The sequence below is a fragment of the Panthera onca genome, chromosome B4, assembly GCF_046562875.1.
Source record: "Panthera onca isolate mPanOnc1 chromosome B4, mPanOnc1 haplotype 2, whole genome shotgun sequence".
Classification (NCBI taxonomy): domain Eukaryota; kingdom Metazoa; phylum Chordata; class Mammalia; order Carnivora; family Felidae; genus Panthera; species Panthera onca.
The window spans coordinates 83,281,856-83,303,596 of NC_138345.1; the positions used below are offsets into that span (position 1 = coordinate 83,281,856).

The 21,741-nt window shown below is 38.1% G+C and overlaps 1 protein-coding gene across 36 annotated transcripts in view; it reads right to left on the reverse strand.

Annotated features, from left to right (window-relative positions):
- The window catches only part of R3HDM2 (R3H domain containing 2), a 161,490-nt gene that overhangs the window by 93,172 nt on the left and 46,577 nt on the right, over window positions 1–21,741 (reverse strand). For 22 of the 36 annotated variants that reach the window (XM_060657175.3, XM_060657205.3, XM_060657192.3 and 19 more), the window contains one exon: window positions 8,645–8,700. The exons of 9 other annotated variants lie outside the window; for them this stretch is intronic. In XM_060657175.3, coding sequence (XP_060513158.1) covers window positions 8,645–8,700 — 56 coding nt within the window. Of the gene's footprint in view, window positions 1–3,319; window positions 3,428–8,644; window positions 8,701–11,868; window positions 11,937–21,741 lie in introns of all 36 variants that reach the window. 5 more of the 36 variants (XM_060657197.3, XM_060657193.3, XM_060657203.3 and 2 more) reach the window with 2 other exon arrangements.

The following is a 21,741-nucleotide window of genomic DNA, read 5'->3' on the forward strand; positions in this document are numbered from 1 at the left end:
GGTTGGCATTATTCCATGTGTGTTGTCACACATTGCCAGGAAGAGTTAACACTGTTCATGACTCCACTGGGAGAGGACAAACATAAGCTCAGTATTTAGATCCCTCCTAGACTCTGCCTCATGCATTTCTTCTGTTGGCTGATTTTAATTTGTTAACTTCTGCTAAAATAAACCATAACTTTGAGTGTAACAGCTTTCATGAGAAACTTACAGGTTCTGTAAGTCCTTCTGGCAAAGTACTGAACTCAAAAGTGGTCTTGAGGACCCTCAAATTCTATAATTGGTGCCAGAAGTAAGGCTGGACTTAGGAACTGTTCCCTAACTTTGTACACAGTCAGCAGCACTGGGACTGAAGATTCAGGGTCGTGGGTGGAGAGGGGCAAAGAAGGCAATATAACTGGTCAGGAGATTGATTTCATACAGAAGGAATGGACAAATAAGTAGTCTCAAGTAGCTTTCCTCTTAGCCTTCCCTCAAGAACCTTCATGCTGCTTCCTACCCCCATTCTCCTACTCCCCTACCTTAACACCACCAAGTGCTCTAAAAAGTGTCAGAAAAATGAAACATAGCTCTACTCTTAAATTAAAAACAACAACAACAACAACAAAAAACCTTTTTAAAACAAAAGCATGAGCAGGGGAGAGGGAGAGAGAATCTTAAGCAGGCTCCATGCTCAGCATAGAGCCCAACACAGGGCTCAATCCCACGACCCTAGGATCATGACCTGAGCCGAAACCAAGAGCTGGACGCTCAACTGACTGAGCCACCCAGGTGCCACAACAGCTCTACTCTTAAAGGTCAGGGATCCTAGTTCGAAGTAAGATCTCTAAGATAAACTCAACTCTCATGCAAAGTGTCATGGGGGGTTGGAAAGTGAAGTTAACAACCTGTAGATAATATGCAATTCTGGTTCTGAATGTCACCTGAAAGATTTCGACAGTAAACTAATGTGAACTCAAATTTATTAAGGATGTACAACACCACCATCAGACATGCAGGGACAGAGTTGCTGAAGTAAACCATCCTCCCAGCTTGCCAATAATAAATATGCTCTAACTTTGTTATGCAGACAAAATTTGGATGGCTATTTCAGAAACCAAATATGTTTTTTTGGACTTTCAATTTTTAGTCTGTGTCATTTTAGTCTCCAAAATATAATTCCAAGTAAGACTGTAAACTCTTAGTATTCTTATCATTCTAAAATATACAAAATAGAGAATCCTCAACCCTTAGGATCCTTCTTACCCTACACTGATACCTTATTATCCAATGAGTCTGCCCTGTGGTAAGGCAGGTAGCTGCCTACCATGTGCCAAGAGCAGCAGAAATAGTTCATAAGATTCCATAGAAAGAAAGGTAATTGCTCCTGCCCTTACAATTATAATCTGGAATTTAAAGACATATATGTGAAATTAAAAACAACAGAAATGCAAAATAATAAGAAAAACAAGTCCACTTATCTCTGATTTTCCCCGAAGATTAGACCCCCTTGAACACAGGGATTGTGCTTTAAACCATCAGCAACTTGAAAATACAAGGCTCAAAAAATACAAAAATTAAGAGTTCAAATTAATAGAGAATCATGGACAGTTTCCTAAAAAATGTTAATCTTGCACTGGATATTTTAAGGATTGTGGAAATGTATTGGCAAAGAGAATCAAAGATGACTTGGAGAAGAGCAAAAGCACAAGGGAAAGATAGTATATTTAGTCTAGTTCAACTTGGCTGACTCAGTCCAAAGAAATGAGTGTAATGAAATGTCAGGAAAATGTGAGTGGGGCTGTCCTGAGGTCCTGCTGAGAAATGTGGGATTTATGCAACTGAGAGCCACTATCACCGGGGAGTGAAATGATCATGATGATAATAACTGGAATCACTGAGCAGTGAAAGGCCAGTTTCTCAGGCAGTAGCACTGACCCAAAAGTAGCAATAGAGGCCAAAAATTCTTGTTCTGGTTCAGACTATAAAACAGTATTTCATCAGTGATCCAAGAATGGAACTCAAATCTAGATACTATTGTTGTTTTTTTTTTTTAAAAAAGGTACAAGCAAACTCAGAGATGGCCAACAGGGTTAGGGGGACAAACATGATTTTTCCTTCTCCAGTGCCCAAATGACTGACAGCTATCCCCTTTCCACCTACAGTGACATGAAAAAGGCAAATAGTTTAAAAAGTAAAGAATACCCAAGTAGTAGTGTGCTCATCTATCAAAGAGAAAAAAAAACAATGTCAAAAAATTTTTTTTCATGAAAGATAGGATGCAGGGGGAAAAAAAACACAGGAGGAAGACGAAAGAGAAACATTAATTCTGATGCACCAGAAAACAGAAAAGGGAAAAAATATCATTCAAAATAATTGCCTTGCTTTTAGATTTTGCCATCCTTTTTCCAAGCCTACAGTCTGTAAGAAGGTGAGAGAACAGGCAATGAGAAGGAATATTCCCAAACAAAAGGAACAAATGCCTCACAACCCATATCCCAAGACCAGAGATTTTTAGTGTCCCAAGTATCTGGATCATATTTAAAATGAAAATGAAATCTTGATTTAATGCTGTGCTTTTCATAGGGATTATTCCCTCATCTCTCCTAAAAATGCAACAATTACTATAAAAACATAAAGTAAACATTATCACAAATGATCTTAACACAGTCTCTGAACAGAGTCGAAGGGAAGAACAGGGCATAGCTTCTCTTTTCCCACTGCTGCCAAAAGAAATAACAATAACCAAAAGTCTGAATGCCCTTACAGGGTATCATAGACTGTGGCCTGTTCCCTGCCTTGCAGCCTTCCCAGAATGGACCAGTGGGATTTAACATGAACCAAATCTGTCAACCAAGCTGAAGACAGACACGTGAGTTCTAATGAGCAGTGGTAAAAAAAACATACTGCTCCATTCAGCTCCAAACAATGATAAATAATTCAGGAAAAGAACTGCTGCACAGAGCATAGCAGCATGATTTAAAAATAGACCACAGGCTACAGAATCTAGGTAGGGGAATCAGAAGTCAGAGAAAATGGATTCATGTCAACAAATTCCCAAGCCCTTGCTATACAGGACGCTGCCGAAACTGTCACTCAAAATGGATGTCAGAATTTTAATGTGCTTTTTAAAAAGCAAGTATTTTTTAGGAGCTTGGCAAATTTGGTAACAAGAGCTAATAAGCAATAGCACTATTTGGCAATAGTGCCAAATATCACAGAAAAAGCAAATTGAAAGGGTGTAGGGAACACATGTTATAAAAAAATTAGAAGGGGGTTAAAATTCTGTTTTCTGTACCACCAAATTCTAGGTCTAACATCAGTTTGGACTTTTACTTACTAATTATGCCTCTAACATCGAGGGTACGTAGCACTCAGGATTTTTCTGTTCATTTTTACACCTTGAACAGTTCCAATCATGCAATACATGGAAACACAAGATTCTCACCTGTTAACAAAAAGGGTAGCTTGAAAACCGAACAGAAGTCATGATTTGTTCTCACCAGATTTAAATTAAACTCTGAGTCTGACAGAATGGAGGACTCTCTAATAGGTAAGGATAGTCCAAGATCCTGGGGTCATGTGGATGGTGAAGGTTTCAACAGACTCAAGAATGCTTCAAGTAGGGGATCTGACAAATAGTGTGGCTGGACAGTCAATCTTAAGACTGGTGTCCTAAGGACTCTAAGAATAACCAGAACCCATATGTACTCTAAATACTCAACAATGTATGTAACAAAGAAATAACATTCTATATCCAAACTGCATTTCCCCAGAACCAGTCTCTTCATATGTTTGAGATTAATTTCAGAAAATTGAAAACTTTAAGACCATATAATGATATCTAACTTACCTATAATGTTTGATATAAAATACAAAATAAACCATAATCTGGACCTTTTTATACTGCTTTTTCCTAAGTAAAACAGGACTGAAGAAATTCTTGTTGAGTATAAACTGCAAACCATTATATATATACACCAATATGCTTATGCCTCACTGTTTTAGGAAAAAAATTGGCTATGTCTCCTTATAACTGTGCCATTCAACTTAAACTACACAAAGACTAGAATGAACTTGTAATGAGATGGGGTTTTTTTTCAATTCTTCAATTCTCTAGTTTTTACGTGTAAACACTAAATAGCATTTTCAAAAGAGAAATAGACTGGCTCATTTAAAGATAGTCCACAGGCGCCCAGGTGGCTCAGTCGGTTAAGCGTCCAACTTTGGCTCAGGTCATGATCTCGCAGTTCTTGAGTTTGAGTCCCGGGTCGGGCTCTGTTCTGACAGCTCAGAGCCTGGAGCTTGCTTCTGCTTCTGTGTCTCCCTCTCTCTTTGCCCCTCTCCCACTCACACTCTGTCTCTGTCCCTCTCAAAAATAAGCAAACATTTAAGAAAGAAAGAAAAAAATAGTCCATCCTAAAGCACTTCTCCAAGCATGAGATAACATGGACAGATCCTTGCTCCATTTACCAGACAGTAAACCAACACTTCCTTTCTTTGTAAATCCAGGCTTTCTTACTGTTGACAAGAGACAGTATAGTCACACAGACCTGGATTTCAGTCCTGGCACTGGTACTACCCTTGGTTATAGTAAAGGAACCCTATTCTGGATCTTACACTTTAGATATCCACTCTGACCCTCTTCTGACCTGTCTATCCCCTCAGGCAAGATGTTCACTGGACCAAGTGGACAAATCTACCTGAAGCCCCTGACTCTACCAACCCCGACTATGCTCTGGATCAGAATTCCCTGCCCAAGCAGTTTTGAGCCTACTTCCAAGGCCTTCAGTGGATCTCTTCTCAAACTCTGTCCTGCCATCGACAATACCTATACCCACTGTTGTACACATTCCATGGTCTGAATCATGGCCAAGGGACAAATGATGAGAGTCTGAGGATTGAGACTAGACTTGGAGGGTACCTGTCTCAGAACTCTGAGTAGTCCAATAATTCTGGCCTTCTAGGTCATTAGGAAAATACATGTCTGTGTAGAAGAGGAAATATTTTTCTGTTAAAAACATTTAAAAAAAATTTTTTTTTTTGCTTTTTACATTTATTCATTTTTGAGAGACAGAGAGAGACAGAACACAAGCCGGGGAGGGGCAGAGAGAGAAGGAGACACACAATCTGAAGCAGGCTCCAGGCTCTGAGCTGTCAGCACAGAGCCCCATGAGAGGCTCTAACTCACAAACGGCAAGATCGTGACCTGAGCCGAAGTCGGACACACAACCAACTGAGCCACCCAGGCACCCAGAAATACTTTTCTAACAGTTTTTTTTATCTTGATTTATAACCTAAGTATAGAGATACGAAAACTGTGCTTTTATTCATGCTTTTGTCCTGAAATTGGTAGGAGCAGGCCTATCTAGCCCTATCACATACCAGCTATGTGATCTGATTCAAGGTTTTTTTTTTTTTTTATCGTTTCTGGTTTTGTTTTGTTTTGTTTTGTTTTGTTTTGTTTTGTTTTGAGAGAGAGAGAGCATGCATGCATGTAAGCAGGGGAGGAGCAGAGAAAGAGGGAGAGAGAATCCCAAGCAGGCCCCACGGAACCCGACAGGGGGCTTGAACTCACAAAACATGAGATCATGACCTGAGCCGAAACCAAAGCTGACCCAAGCCACCCAGGTGCCTGTTTCTGTTTTTTTAATGTGATCTGGTTTGTAACTACACTACCTCTTATAAACTTCATTTTACTGACCCATAAAATAATCTCCTTCATAGGATTTTAATGCAATGAAATAATTTTTAAAATAATTTTGCAGGGTACCTGGTGCAGAGCAAATCTGAGAAAAACTGAAGCATTACTAGATGCTCTGCCATCACTCTTCTCCCCAGTATAGGCATAAAAGGGACTAAAAGGGCAAAAATGTAGGGCCAATTTCAGAGAAAGTACAACAAAACACAGCCATTTCTGGGTCTCATTTTAGGAATTTCTGTCATTGACTCCATGGAAGTCTGGTGGTATTGGTTGCTGTTTTTGTTACAACCATTTCTCCCATTAAAATGTAAGCTTTATTTTTTTTGTAATTATATAAGAAGATGAATGCTAAGTAAACTTACTGTGGTAATCATTTCTCAATATATGTATGTAAAATCACTATGTAGTACACCTGACACTTACACAGAGCTGTATACCAATTATATCTTAATAAAACTGGAGAAAAAATGTACGTTCTATAAGGGCAGGGATTTTTCCTTTTTCTTTACTGCTATATCCCATACTCTCAGACGGTTCCTGACACGACAAATAAGTATTTGTTAATAAACCATTAACTACAAAAAACAAGTATAGAGTGCTTATCTGACACCCAACATCAATATAATATGCTAGCAAGCCTGGTATAATCAGAAAATAAATTATTTATATATGGCAACTTTTCTTAGCTGCTTCTTGTAATTTCAGAACAGTTTTCTTAAAAATGAAATTACTGAGGGGCACCTGAGTGGCTCAGTTGGTTAACCTCCCAACTTTGGCTCAGGTCATGATCTCGCAGTTTGTGAGTTTAAGCCCCACGTGGGGCTCTGTGCTGACAGTTCAAAGCCTGGAGACTGCTTTGGATTCTGTGTCTACCTCTCTCTCTCTGCCCCGCCCCCATTCATGTTCTCTGTCTCTGTCTCTTTCTCTCTCTCTCTCTCTCTCTCAACAATAAATAAACATTAAAAAAAATTTAAAGGGGCGCCTGGGTGGCTCAGTCGGTTAAGCATCCAATTTCTGCTCAGGACATGATCTCGTGGTTTGTGAGTTCAATCCCCGAGTCAGGCTCTGTGATGACAGCTCATAGCTTGGAGCCTGCTTCAGATCCTGTGTCTCCCTTTCTCTCTCTGTGCCCCTCCCCAACTTGTGCTCTGTCTCTCTGTTTCAAAAATGAGTAAACATTAAAAAAAAAAAAGAAAATGAAATTATTGAAAACATTAGAGTATGCCTTTAATATGAGGACATTTCTGCTCTCTTCAACTTTGCTCCCTCACCTGTTTGCAGAGGGATATTAATAATACTCAGTAATTTCATACATAATCCTACAAGAGAGGATAATTCAACTAACTAAACTGTACTGAAGCTCTTGTTTTAAGCTTCAAATAGAATGGGATCAAGTAAAAACAAAATCTAAAAGAGTAATTGAGGAAAAAAGTCCTTTCTGCACATCTCACATTTTTATCCCCAGCTTCCTCAAGTCTTGCATCAATTCCAAAGAACTCAAAACAATTCTACAAACTGTATCTTACACCTCATCACATTCTCAAAAATATATTATGTTTTTCAAATTTCCTCAATCAATCCATTTATCTCTGATGAATACTCCTAGAATACTGTGGGGCTCCTGGGTGGCTCACTTGGTTGAGTGTCCAACTTCGGCTCAGGTCATGATTTCCAGGTTCATGGGTTTGAGCTCTGCATCGGGCTCTGCACTGCTGGTGTAGAGCCTGCTTGGGATTCTCCCTCTCTGCCTCTCTCTCTGCTCCTCCCCTGCTTGTGAGCGCATGCTCTCTCTTTCTCAAAATAAATAAATAAACTTAACAAAAAGGTTAGAACACTGTAGCAGAAGTAGATGATTTGGAATCAAATCTATTCTGAAAGAGATTGAAATGACCTTGACAACATTATACATGAAACTGAGTAGACAGAATGATGACTGGTAAAAAGATAGCTCAAAGCACATTCTGTATAACTGAGAATTAAAAGTGTGTCACCAGAGGGGACATGTTACAGATGTGCTTTCTGTATCACACAAATCCCAAAACTAGCCTGGGTTCTTATTCAAAGGTTTATCTGAAGAAAACTGCATCCTCTGTATCGGTCTGATTCTGAAACTCAACTACAACATAAGGCATCATCAAAAAACAACTACTCTTAGTGACCTCATGATACTATTAGCAAAACACAACTAGGATATTCCTGGGAACTGGTAAAATAAAACTCCCAATAGTCCTAAATTCCATGACTGACTTAAGAACTCCTCCCTGAACAAAATTCAAAGCTATCTTTAAAAACAAACAAACAAACAAACAAACAACCTTAAAACCCAACAAGCTCCAATATATCCTCTTCTATACAAAAAAATACAAAGCTATAAATGTCTAGAAATGCCCCAAGGTATGTAATTACTGAAGCTAATTAACATTCTCAAAATTAAACATCCACTGCAATGCTCAAGAGACTGGGGTCACAGAAAATAGATAAGGGCAAATGAATCCCACCAAAAAGATAAAGTTCAGATGTGTTTCTCTAATAAATAAAGAAAACAGGATTCTGAAATTAAGCAATGAAACCTGCTGGGAGAAGAAAAATTATTATCAAACTCATAAGTGTCAATTAAAATGTAAAACTTTGTGTTTGCTGTTATTCACTGGGAAAGTGGGAATTAATTGAGCTGGAGCTCAGAACTGTGATAATGATTTTGTAATAAAGATAACATGAAAGATCCTTTCATTTATACCAAAAAGATGCTGTTTTAAAAAGAAAACACACTTTTAAAAATCTATACTAAATCACCTTTTTCTCTAAGATCACTACACCAGAGTTGTGCCATATAATTTTACCTCTAATCCTCACTTACCTTTATCCTAACAAAGAATACAACTATGGGATCTTGGATAAAGAAGATTCAGTATTTTGTACAGTATAGTTTTTAGAGATTTGATTTCAAGCTCTGCCACTTACAAGCTGTGTGATCTTGGGCAAGTTACTTAATCTCTTGGTTCCTCGGTTTCCCTTATCTGTAAAACAAAGGTAATAATAACTATCTCATGGAGCTGTAAAAATTAAGTGAGTTAATATACAGGTAAAATATTTAGACACATGGAAAGCACTTAAATAAATGTTAGCTATTATTTTTGTTGTTGTTATTTAGTCTTCTCTAAACTAATAAAAGAAGATCAGGGTCACTATTTTTAAATCTTGGAAGAATTAATATAGAAATAATAGTATTATCTGTTTTATGGTTCCTCTGAAATTGAAGGACCTGCTTGCATAGAATGAATAGACTAAGTAGGCCCACAGTGACATTAGGTTTTAAGGTCTCCAATATTCATTTTCTTCTTAGGGACAAAGATGTTGGAATGCAATCTAAGATTCTTGTGTCAGAGGAGTCAAGTTCCCTTTCTGCACCTACCAGGACAATCAATGGTACGGGAGACAAACAAGTAAAATATAATGTATTGTTAAGTGCTAGTTAGAGCTGCTCACAAGGTTTAATGGGAATAGAGGGAGCAGGCATATAAATATCATACCAGAAGAAAGGCTTCCAGAAGGAAGGGAGGTTTAAGCCTAATCCTCCAGGATAAATAGTATTTAGCCTAATAGAGAAGTGGAAAAACAGGCCTAGATTCCATATTCACCAGCTAGATGATTTGAGGAGAGTTACTTAATCTCTCTAAACCTCAGTTTCTTTACCTATAAAATGGAATGATTAGAACACTTTTTTTGGAAGGCTGTGTGGAAATTAAATGAGAAAATACATATATAAAGTACTTAGAACACAGTGCCAGGAATACAGTGTGAACCCAACAAATAGTATCATTAACACAGACATATGGATCACCACGATGCTTTCTCAGAACAGCAAGTATTGCATAAAGAAAGCTAGAGTATAAGGCACTCACAGAAAAGTAGCTTGAGAAAAAAAAGCTAGAGATCAGTGGAAACAGGATCATAAAACATCTTGCATACTAACTAAAGCTATGAGAAACTTGTAATGGATTTTCAAAAATGGATTACATCATCATATTTCTATTTTAGAAATATTACTTTTGCTACAATGTGTATAGCTTAGAAAGAAAATAAAATAGAGGAAGAGACACCAGCTAGGAAAAAGAATTCTGACTACAGAATGACGGGACTGTGACCCAAGAAGCATCAGGAGATAAAAATCACTAAGACTTAGTGATGTGTATGATGACTGTGTGAGAAGTATAAGACACTCAAGTGACTGGACAGAAAAGCAGCTTCACAAAGTGTGGCCTGAAACCCCTAGAAATCTCCAAGACTTGTTTTTTCTGCAAAGTCAAAAAGAACTTTTATAATGTACTAAGGTCTTGTTTGCACTTTTCACTATCATGCTCTCACAGGTATATGACGGTATTTTCCAGAAAACAAAGGACATGTTATATCACAACCAACTGAATGAAAAGGCAGATAGGAGAATCCATCTATTAACCCCAATATTAAATTAAATTTTTAAAAATGAAAAACAATGACACATTTCCTCCTAAATTTTATTGTTGCTGTTTTGAAATGTTTTTTCATAAAAGACTTGCTTTTATGTTAACATGTAATAGGTTATCATTTTAAAATGAATTAATAAGTGTTTCTAAAGTTTCTCAGTTCTAATTTCCAATACACTAATATTGATAGATATTATCAATCATGAACAAAAGCTCTTTTGGGGGGGGGGGGGCTCAATAATTTTTAAGAGTGTGAAGAAATTCTGATACTAAAAGGTTTGAGAACAACTGGGGAGGATATTTTTACCACTGAAATCAGAACACTGAAGGAGAAACCAGTTTGGTAAGAAAAGATGATGAAGTTCAGTTTAACAATGGTAGGGGCACCGGGCTGGCTCAGTTGAAAGAGCATGCAACTCTTGATTTCAGGGTCATGAGTTTCAGCCTGGGTGTAGAGATTACTAAAATAAAATAAAATAAAATTAAATTAAATTAAATTAAATTAAAAAGGGTGCTTGGCTGGCTCAGTCAGTAGAGTATACAACTCTTGATTTCAGAGTCGTGAGTTCAAGCCCCACATTGGGGCTTATTAAATTAAATTAAATAATAATAATAAATAAAATGGCAAAATACAGTGATAAAGAAAAAATATTAAAAGCAACAAGACAAAAAGAATATAGTTACATATAAAGGAAAACCCATAAGCAGACAAACAAAACCAGACACAAACTAAAGAAGTTCATGACCACTAAACCAGTCCTGCAAGAAATACTAAAGGGGACTCTTTGAGTGGAAAAGAAGGACCAAAAGTATGAAGGCAGGAAACACAAAAGCAGTAAAAATGAGTGTTTCTGTAAAAAATCAGTCAAGGAACTGACAAAATAAAAGGGTGTAAAATATGACATCATATACCTAACTTGGGCAGGAGTAAAGAATGGGTTCAAATTTAAATGTTTATTTTTAAGAGAGAGAGAGAGAGTACGTGCATGCACACAAGGGAGGGGCAGAGAGAGAGGAAGGCAGAACCCTACACAGGCTCCTCTCTCTCAACGCAGAGCCTGATACGGGGTTCGATCCCACAACCCTGGGATCATGACCTGAGCTGAAATCAAGAGTTGGACACCCAACCTACTGAGTTACCCAAGCACCCCAAGAATGGTTTCAAATCTAAACAACCATCAATTTAATACAGACTGCTATATGCAGAAGATGTTATAAACATAATAGTACCCACAAAGCAAAAACCACTAATAAAAAAAGAATCTAATAAGTATGCAAAAGAATAGAGAAATCCAAATCTATCACTACAGAAAACCAGCAAACCATGAAAGAGAAAGACAAGAAAAGGATCAGAGAAAATCCTCACACACAACACAAAACAAACAATAAAAAGGCAATAAATATATTTCTATCAATAATTGCTCTGAATATAATAGGACTAAATGCTCCAGTCAAAAGACATAGATGGGGTAACAGAATGGATTAAAAAAAAAAAAAAAAAAAGACCTATCTATATGCTGCCTACAAGAGACTAATTGTAGACCTAAAGAAACCTGCAGATTGAAACTGAGGGGATAGAGAAGCATCCAGCATGCAAATGGATGTCAAAGAAGGCTGGAGTAGCAATACTTCTATCAGACAAAATAGACTTTAAAACAAAGACTGTAACAAGAGGGGTGCCTGGGTGGCTTAGCTGGTTAAGTGTCTGACTCTTGAGCTCACCTCAGGTCTTGATCTCAGCATCACGAGTTCAAGCCCCGCACTGGGATCCACACTGGGCATGAAGCTTACTTGAAAAAAAAAAAAAAAAAAAAAAAAGACTGCAACAAGAGACAAAGAAAGACACTATATAATAATAAAGGAGATGATCCAACAAGAACATACAATAATTGTAAATACTGATACACCCAATATGGAAGCACCCAAATATATTAAAGAGTTAATAACAAATATAAAGGAACTAATTGGTAGTAGGGGACTTTAACACTCCACTTACATCAATGGACAGATCATCTAAACAGAAAATCAACAAGGAAACAATGGCTTTATTTTTTGTTTTTTGGTTTTTTTTTAATTTTATTTTAGAAAGAGACAGAGCACTCAACTTGGATGGGAGAGGGAGAAGGGAGGGAGGGAGGGAGGGAGGGAGAGAGAGAGGGAGGGAGGGAGAGAGACAGGGAGGGAGGGAGGGAGAGAGAGAGGGAGGGAGGGAGAGAGAGAGGGAGGGAGAGAATCCTAAGCAAGCTCCACACTTGGTGCGGAGCCCAACTTGGGGCTTGATCCCATGACCCTGGGATCATGACATGAGTCGGACACTCAATCGGCGAAGCCACCCAGGCGCCTCAAGGAAATAATGACTTTGTATGATATACTGGACCAGATGGATTTAACAGATATATTCACAACATTCCATCCTAAAACAGCACAATACACATTCTTTTCAAATGCACATGGAACACTGTCCAGAATAGATCACATATTAGGCCACAAAAAAAAACACTCAACTACTCAAAAAGATCAAAGTCATACCATGCATCTTTTCTGACCACACACTATGAAGCTAGTAGTCAACCATAACAAAAACTCTGAAAAGACCACAAACACATGGAGATTAAATAACATGCTACTGAACAATGAAGGAGTCAACCAGTAAATAAAATAAGAAACAAAAAATACATGGAAACTAATGAAAATGAAAACACAACCATTCAAAACCCTTGGGATGCAGTAAAAGTAGTTCTAAGAGGGATGTTTATAGCAATACACGTCTACTTCAAGAAGCAAGAAAAATCTCAAATAAACAACCTAAATTTACACCTAAAGGAGCTAGAATAGAAAAAGAACAAACAAAACTTAAAACCAACAGAAGGAAGGAAATAATAAAGATTAGAGCAGAAATAAATGATACAGAAACTAAACAAATAGAATAGATCAGTGAAACCCAGAGCTGGTTTTTTTGGGGAAAAAAAAAAAATCAATCAAATTGATAAACCTCTAGCCAGACTTACCAAGAAAAGAAAGGACCCAAATAAATAAAATCACAAATGAGAGAGGAGAAATAACAACAAACACCACAGAAATACACACAATTATAAGAGAAAATTATGAAAAACTATATACCAACAAGTTGGAAAACCTAGAAGAAACATAAATTCCAAGAAATATATAACCAAAACTGAACCTGGAAGAAACAGAAAATTTGAACAGACGAATTACCAGCAAAGGAATTGAATCACTAATCAAAAGCTCCCAACAAGTAAAAGTCCAGGATCAGATGACTTCACAGGCAAATTCTACCAAACATTTTTTTTTTTAACAAATGATTCTTTTTTAAAAAATCATATTTAAGTTTATTTTCATTTATTTTGAGAGAGAGAGAGAGCGAGCAAGTGGGGGAGGGCCAGAGACAGAGGGAGACAGAATCGCAAGCAGGCTCCATACTGTCAGCACAGAACCTGATGCAGGGCTTGAACTCTTGAACTGCGAGATCATGACCTGAGCCAATGTCGTTTAACTGACTGAGCCACCCCGGCACGCCCTCCCCAACTTTTTAAAAGTTTGTTTGTTTGTTTGTTTGTTTGTTTGTTTTGAGAGAGAGGGAGTGTGCGCACAAGTGAGGGAGGGGTATAGAGAGAGAGAGGGAGAGAAAGAATCCCAAACAGGCTATGTGCTGGCAGCATGGAGCCCTATGGGGGGCCCTATCTCACAAACCATTAAATCATGACCTGAGCCAAAACCAAGAGTTGAATACTTAACTGAGTCACCCAAGCACCTCAAATTCTACCAAACATTTAAAGAAGAGTCAAAATCCACTCTTCTCAACCTATTCCAAAAAAATAGAAGAGGAAGGAAAACTTCCAAATTCATTCTATGAGGCCAGCATCACCCTGATACCAAACCAAAGGTACCACAAAAAAAGAGAACTACAGGCCATTATGTCTGATAAACATAGATGCAAAAATCCTCAACAAAATACTAGCAAATTGAATCCAACTATTTAAAAAAAAATTTTTTTTTTACATGTATTTTTGAGAACCAGAGTGAGACAAAGCGTGAGTGGGGGGAGGGGCAGAGAGAGAAGGAGACACAGAAGCTGAAGCAGGCTCCAGGCTCTGAGCAAGCGGTCAGCACAGAGCCTGATACGGGACTCGAACCCACAAACTGTGAGATCATGACCTGAGCCGAAGTCGGACGCTCAACCGACTGAGCCACCCAGGCGCCCCTGAATCCAACTATTAATACATTAAAAAAAATCATTCACCACAATCAAGTGGAACTTATCCCTGGGTTGCAAAGGTGGCTCAATGTTATCAAATCAATCAGTGTGATACATCACATCAATAAGGGAAAGGAGGGGCACCTGGGTGGCTCAGTAGGTTAAGTGTCCAACTTTTCGTTTCAGCTCAGGTCATGATCTCACAGTTTGTAAGATGGAGCCCCACGTTGGGCTCTGTGCTCACCATGAAGTCTGCTTGGGATTCTTTCCATCTCTCTCTGTTCCTCCTCCACTCACACAAGCTCACTCTCTGTCTCTCTAAATAAACAAATTTTTTAAAAATAAGAGATAGGATAAGAACCATACGATAATTTCAATAAATGCAGAAAAAGCATTTGACAAAGTACAACATCCATTCATAATAAAAACCCTCCACAAAGTAGGTTTAGAGGGAACATAGCTCAACATAATGTAGACGGTATATGAAAAACCCACAGCTAACACCATCCTCAGTGGGGAAAAGTTGAGAGCCTTTCGCTTGAGATCAGGAACAAGACAAGTATGTCCACTCTCCTCACTTTTATTCAACTTAGTACTAGATGTTCTAGCCATAGCAATCAGACAACAAAAAGAAATAAAGGCATCCAAACTGGCAAGAAAGAAGTAAAACTTTCACTATTTTCAGAAATCTGTTGCATTTCTATACACCAATAATGAAGTAGCCTAAAGAAAAATTAAGAAAACAATTCCATTTGTAACTGTACCAAAATTAATAAGATCCAAAGAAATAAAACTAACCAATGAGGTGAAAAAGCTGTACTCTGAAAGCTATAAAACACTGATGAAAGAAATTCAACATGACACACAGAAATAGAAAGACATTCCATGCTCCTCGATTGGAAGAACAAATATTGTTAAAGTGTCTATACTGCCCAAAGCAATCTACACATTGAATGCAATCTCTATCAAAATACCAACAGCATTTGGGGTGCCTGGCTGGCTCGGTCAGTAGAGCATGAGACTCTTGATCTCGGGGTTGTGAGTTCAGCCTCACATTGGGTATAGAGATTACTTTAAAAAATAAAAATCTTGGGGCGCCTGGGTCGCTCAGTTGGTTAAGTGTCAGAATTGGCTCAGGTCATGATCTCGTAGTTTATGAGTTCAAGTCCCACATTGGTCTTTCTGCTGTTAGCTCAGGGCCCACTTCAGATCCCTGTGTCTCTGCCCTTCTCCCCACTCGCACTTTATTTCAAAAATAAATAAACATTAAAATAAATGAGTAAATAAATACATAAATACATAAGTAAATAAATAAAATAAAAATCTTAAAAAAAAAAAAACACCAAAAGCATTTTTCACAGAACAAACAATCTTAAAATTTGTATGGAACCACAAAAGACCCCAAATAGCCAAAACAATCTTGAAAAAGAAAGGCAAAGCTGGAGGCATCACAATTCCAGACCTCAAGTTGTATTACAAAGCTATAGTAATCAAAACAGTATGAAACTGGCACAAAAACAGACATACAGAACAACAGAACAGAATAGAAAATCCAGAAATAAACTCACAATTATACGGTCAATTAATCTTGGACAAAGCAGGAAAGAATATCCAAAGGGAAAGACAATGTCTCTTTCACAAATGGTGTTGGGAAAAGGGAACAGCAAAAGAATGAAACTGGACCACTTTCTTACACCATACACAAAAATAAATTCAAAAGGGATTAAAGACCTAAATGTGAGACTTGAAACCATAAAAATCCTACAAGAGAGCACAGGCTGTAATGTCTCTGACATCAGCCATAGAATTTTTTCTTATGTCCCCCAAGGCAAAAGAAACAAAAGTAAAAATAAACAAAAGCATGCATAAACAAACAAACAGCTTCTACACAGTGAAGGAAACAATCAACAAAACTAAAAGGCAACCTATGGAATGGGAGAAGATATATGCAAATGATACATCCGATAAAACGTTAGTATCAAAATAAATAAAGAACTTACATGAACTCAACACCCCAAAAATTAAAAATCCAATTAAAAAGAATACATGAACAGACATTTCTCCAAAAAAAGACATACAGATGGCCAACAGATATGTGAAAAGATGCTCATCATCACTAATCATCAGGGAAATGCAAATCAAAACTACAATGACATAGTCACCCTCACACCTGTCAGAATGGTTACAATGAATAATACAGGAAATAACAACAGATGTTGGTGAGGATGTAGAAAAAAGGAATCCTCTTCCACTGCTGGGGGATTCAATGTTGCACTGGTGTAGTCACTGTGGGAAACAGTATGAAGGTTCCTCAAAAAGTTAAAAGACCCTATGATCCAGCAATTGCACTACTGGGTATTTACCCACATAATACAGAAACGCAAACTCAAACAGACACATGCAGGGACACCTAGGTGGCTCAGCCGGCTAAGCATCAGACTTCAGCTCCCAAAATGATCTCATGGTTCATCAGTTCGAGCTCTGCATCAGGCTCTCTGCTGTCAGCAGAAAGTCAACTCTGGATCCTTTGTCCCCCTCTCTGCACCTCTCCAGCTCTCTCTCTCTCTCTCTCTCAAAAAAAAAAAAAAAAAAAAAAAAAAAAATTAAAATAGGGGCACCTGGGTGGCCCAGTCAGTTGAGTATCTGACTTTGGCTCAGATCATGATCTCACGGTTCAGGAGTTCGAATCCCACATTGGGCTCGCTGCTGTCAGCCTGTCAGCACAGAGCCTGCTTCAGATCCTCTGTCTCCCTCTCTCTACCCCTCCTCTGCTTGCACTCTTCCCTCCAAAATAAGTAAATGTTAAAAATAATAGGGGCGCCTGGGTGGCTCAGTCAGTTGAGCATCTGACTTCAGCTCAGGTCATGATCTCATCACAGTTCGTGGGTTCGAGCCCCGTGTCGGACTCTGTGCTGACAGCTGGGAGCCTGGAGCCTACATGGGATCCTGTGTCTCCCTCTCTCTCTGCCCCTCCCCTGCTCACGCTCTGTCTCTCTCTCTCAAAAATAAACACTAAAAATAATTTTAAAAATAATAAACATTTGTATTGTTTTTTTTAATTTTTTAACGTTTATTTATTAATGAGAGACAGACACAGAGCATGAGCAGGGGAGGGGTAGAGAGAAGGGAGAACACAGAATCTGAAGTAGGCTCCAGGCTCTGAGCTGTCAGCACAGAGCCCGACATGGAGCTCAAACTCACGAACTGTGAGATCATGACCTGAGACGAAGTCAGTCACCTAACCAATCAAGCCACCTAGGCGGCCCAATAATAAACATTTTTAAAAGGGACACATGCACCCCTATTTTTACAGCAGCATTATTTATAACAGCTAAGATATGGAAGCAGCCCAAGTGTTCATCAACTGATGAATGCATAAAGATGTGGTATATACACAATGGAATATTCAGTCATAAAAAAGAATGAAATCTTGCCATTTGCAACAAATGGATGGAGCTAAAGAGTGTAATGCTAAGTGAAAGAAGTAAGGCATAGAAAAACAAATACCATACAATTTTACTCACGTGAAATTTAAGAACTAAACAAGGAAAGGGGGGAAAAAAAGAGAGAGACAAAAAGAAACAGTCTCTTAACAATAGAGAACAAACTGATGGTTACCAGAGGGGAAGGGGGCACGGGGGATCAATGAAATAGGTGATGGAGATAAAGAAATGGACTTGTCGGGGAGGGGGTTGTGCCTGGATGGTTCATTCAGTTAAGCACTGACTTCAGCTCAGGTCATGATCTTGCAGTTAGTGGGTTTGAGCCCCATGTCTGGCTCTGTGCTGACACCTTACAGCCTGGATTCTGCTTCGGATTCTATGTCTCCCTCTCTCTCTGCCCCTCCCCTGCTCATGATCTGTCTCTCTGAAAAATGAATAAACGTTTAAAAAAAAAAAGTGCACTTGTTGGGGCACCTGGCTGGCTTAGTTGGTGCAGCGTGCAACTCTTGATCTCGGGATTATAGGTTCGAGCCCCACAACGGGTGTAGAGATTACTTAAAAATAAAATCTCAAAAAATAACAATAATAAGTACACTTGTCCTGATGAGCACCAGGTAAATAAAATTAAAAAGATGAAATAATAAAATAAAACATGGTAAATGTGACGTGCCCATCAGCTGACTAATCAAAGTGCCCAATAGGCAGTTATACTGGTGAGACGGGATATCTCTACAACCAAACTGTGACAGAAGTTGAAATCTTGGATTTTAAAGGGAGAGTGCATGGTGAGAACAGTGGAATATTATCAGCAAAGAAGGCTAGAGAGATATGCAGAGACCTCAGGACACACAAATATTTAAAGAATAAAGAAGAGGGGGGCAGCTGGTTGGCTCAATCAGTTAAGTGTCTGACTCTTCATTTCAGCTCAGGTCATGATCGCACAGATCACGGGTTTGAACCACATCTTGGGCTCTGCGCTGACAGTGTAGCACCTGCTTGGAATTCTCTCTCTCTTCCTCTCTCACTGCCCTACTCGCATGCTTTCTCTTTCAAAATAAACAAATAAACTTAAAAAAAAAATAATAAGAATGAAGAAGAGGTAGAGGACTCCATACAGAGGAAAAGGAAAGTTATAAAAACTAGAAATAAAATTGAAAAGTAAAAAAGCATATCACCAGCTATCAGTTATAAAGAGAAAAAGCTTGTCAGGGCTTCAAGGTAAAGCAAAAAATCATCCACTGTTAGGAATGGTAGGGAAAAATATAATAGATAAATCAGCATCAACTCCAAAATCGCAATTCAGGCAAGTGTTTCAATCTCTTCTCATATAATACTTTTTTCTTATCAGAGTTACTTATAAACAATAGAAAGATTTCAGGTTGTTCTTCTTTGCCTTGTGTTCACCCCTCCAGAGGAAATACAAACAAGTAACAAAATGACAAAGGATGGAGATGGAAAGATCCTAGATGAAATATATAAAGGGAGTTGACTGAAGCAGTGACTCAATGAAGAGGCATTCATTCATCCAGTAAATACTCGCTGAGTAACCACTCTGTGCAAGGCATCATGACAGCAACTGTTAAAAAAATAGCTTACTAATATAACAAACTATGCCCTTGGTTCATCAGCTAAAGTGATAAGCTGGAAAGAGAAATAAAACTTTCCTGATAAGACTGGCACAAGCAGAGGCTGCTCTATCCCAAAGGTGACTCTAGCAGATTCCTAGAGCTCAAAGTCACCTATTATTGAAATGTATCCTAATTCCACAAAATAACTCCAAAGAAATATTTTCTTCAATGTTTGAGAACTATGTGATCCTGTAGCAATATTATATCTCTCTGAGTTTTTACATAGATAACTGTAGCTTTAAAATGCAGAGATAACTCTTTTAAGAAATTCTAGCATATTTTTATCAAATCATCATAAATGCTAATGTAAGTCCCAAAACTAATAATAAAAGTTAAGGGACAATTACCTAACTAGATGCACTTAGGCTGGAAAGGCTGCTTTTAACTAGTCAACTCTACCTTTTAAATATAGGAAAATGTGGTTTTATAAATATAGCCATTCTTTCGAGAAAAGGACTTTATGGATAAGAATAGAGAAAAGGCATATGAAAGCCAGAATCTAGCTTAACATCCAAAGAGAACCTTGAACAAGAAAGGATATATTATCACACACAAGCTGTCACTAAAATCTTTTCACACCATCATCTTGTGCTATGGTAGCTAACCTATTTCTAGCTCTAAGCCTGTATCTGATTGATTTGCAAACTTTTGGAAGTAGCTGGGCTTCAACAGACACCGAACAACATCAGAAGTATCTTTTTGTCTGAATTATATTTAGCCTCTATTCCCCCCTCCTTTTCTGTTAAGAACTTGAGAAAGGAAGGAATTGTTAGACGGTAGTTACTAACAACAGGTGTTCCTAATTTTATTGAAAGCTTTGGCCATGGAAAGCGGGAGGGGAGTGGGGGTAGATTTCATTCCTAACATGGAGTACCAAAGATCATATTTACCTTCCTGGCAGACAAAAGAGACAAAATGGGTAAAACAGTGGTTTTTAAGACACTGGACATCAGGCAATAAAGGACAGTGATTCCTGAGAAATGGGAAACAAATACAGTAAGCCCCATGATTACCCATGCTTAATGCCTGGAGAGTGCTTCTAAGTAATGTCAAAAAAAAAAGGGGGGAGCTAAGCAGCAACCTGGGGAGAGTCCAACATGCTCCCTTTGTGCAAAGTGAAAGTCTGAGAAAGCAAAGGAGTCTAGAGTTCACAAAAGAGAGTATGCCACAAACTGGAGAAAATACTTGCATATTTAACAAAGGAACTGTACCTAGAACATATAAATAGAATATATAAACTCTCAAAACTTAAACAATTAGAAAATGGGGCCACCTGGGTGGCTCAGTTGCTTAAGTGTCTGACTTTGGCTCAGGTCACGATCTCACAGTTCGTGAGTTCGAGCCCCGCGTCGGGCTCTGTGCTGACAGCTCACAGCCTGGAGCCTGCTTCAGATTCTGTGTCTCCCTCTCTGCCCCATCCCTACTCATGCTCTGTCTCTCTTTGTCTTAAAAATAAATAAAACATTTAAAAAAATTAAAAAAACAATTAGAAAATGGGCAAAAGACATGAGCAGACACATTCAAAATCATTAGCCATGAGGGAAATGCAAATTAAAACCACAATGAGATATCTATCATACCTATCATAATGGCTAACATAAAAATTACTGACAATACCAAATGTTGGCAAGAATGCAGAAAAACTAAATGGCTCATACGTAGCTGATGGGAATACAAAATGGTACAGGAACCCTAGAAGACAGTTTCTTTTACAATGAAATATGTAATTACCTTACCACCCAGCAACTGTACTCTTGGGGATTTATCCCAGAAAAATAAAAACACATGTTTACACAAAAACCTATACATGAATGTTCACAGCTTTATTCATAATGGACAAAAATTGCAACCAACACAGAAGTCCTTCAACAGGTGAATGTTTAAATAAACTTGGGACAGCCATACCACAGAATATTACTCAGCAATTTGTACCCCCCAAAAAGGTACAAACTATGGATGGATGTCAAGGGAATTATGCTGAATAGGAGAAAAAGTCAATCTCAAGAGGTTACATATGGTATGATTCCATTTAATTAACATTTTGAAACAACAATATTAGTTGAAGAATAGATTAGTAATTGCCAGGGTTACAGGTTCATAAATGGGGTGGAAGTAGGTGGATGTGGTTGTAAAAGGGCAACAGGAAGGATTCTTCTGGGAATGGAACTGTTCTATATCTTGATGGTGGTTGTGGATACAAAAATTTATACAAGATGAAATTCCACAGAACTTCCCTCAACACACACACACGCATGCAGAGAGAAGTGCATGTAAAACTGGTCAAATCTGAACAGACTCTATACATTGT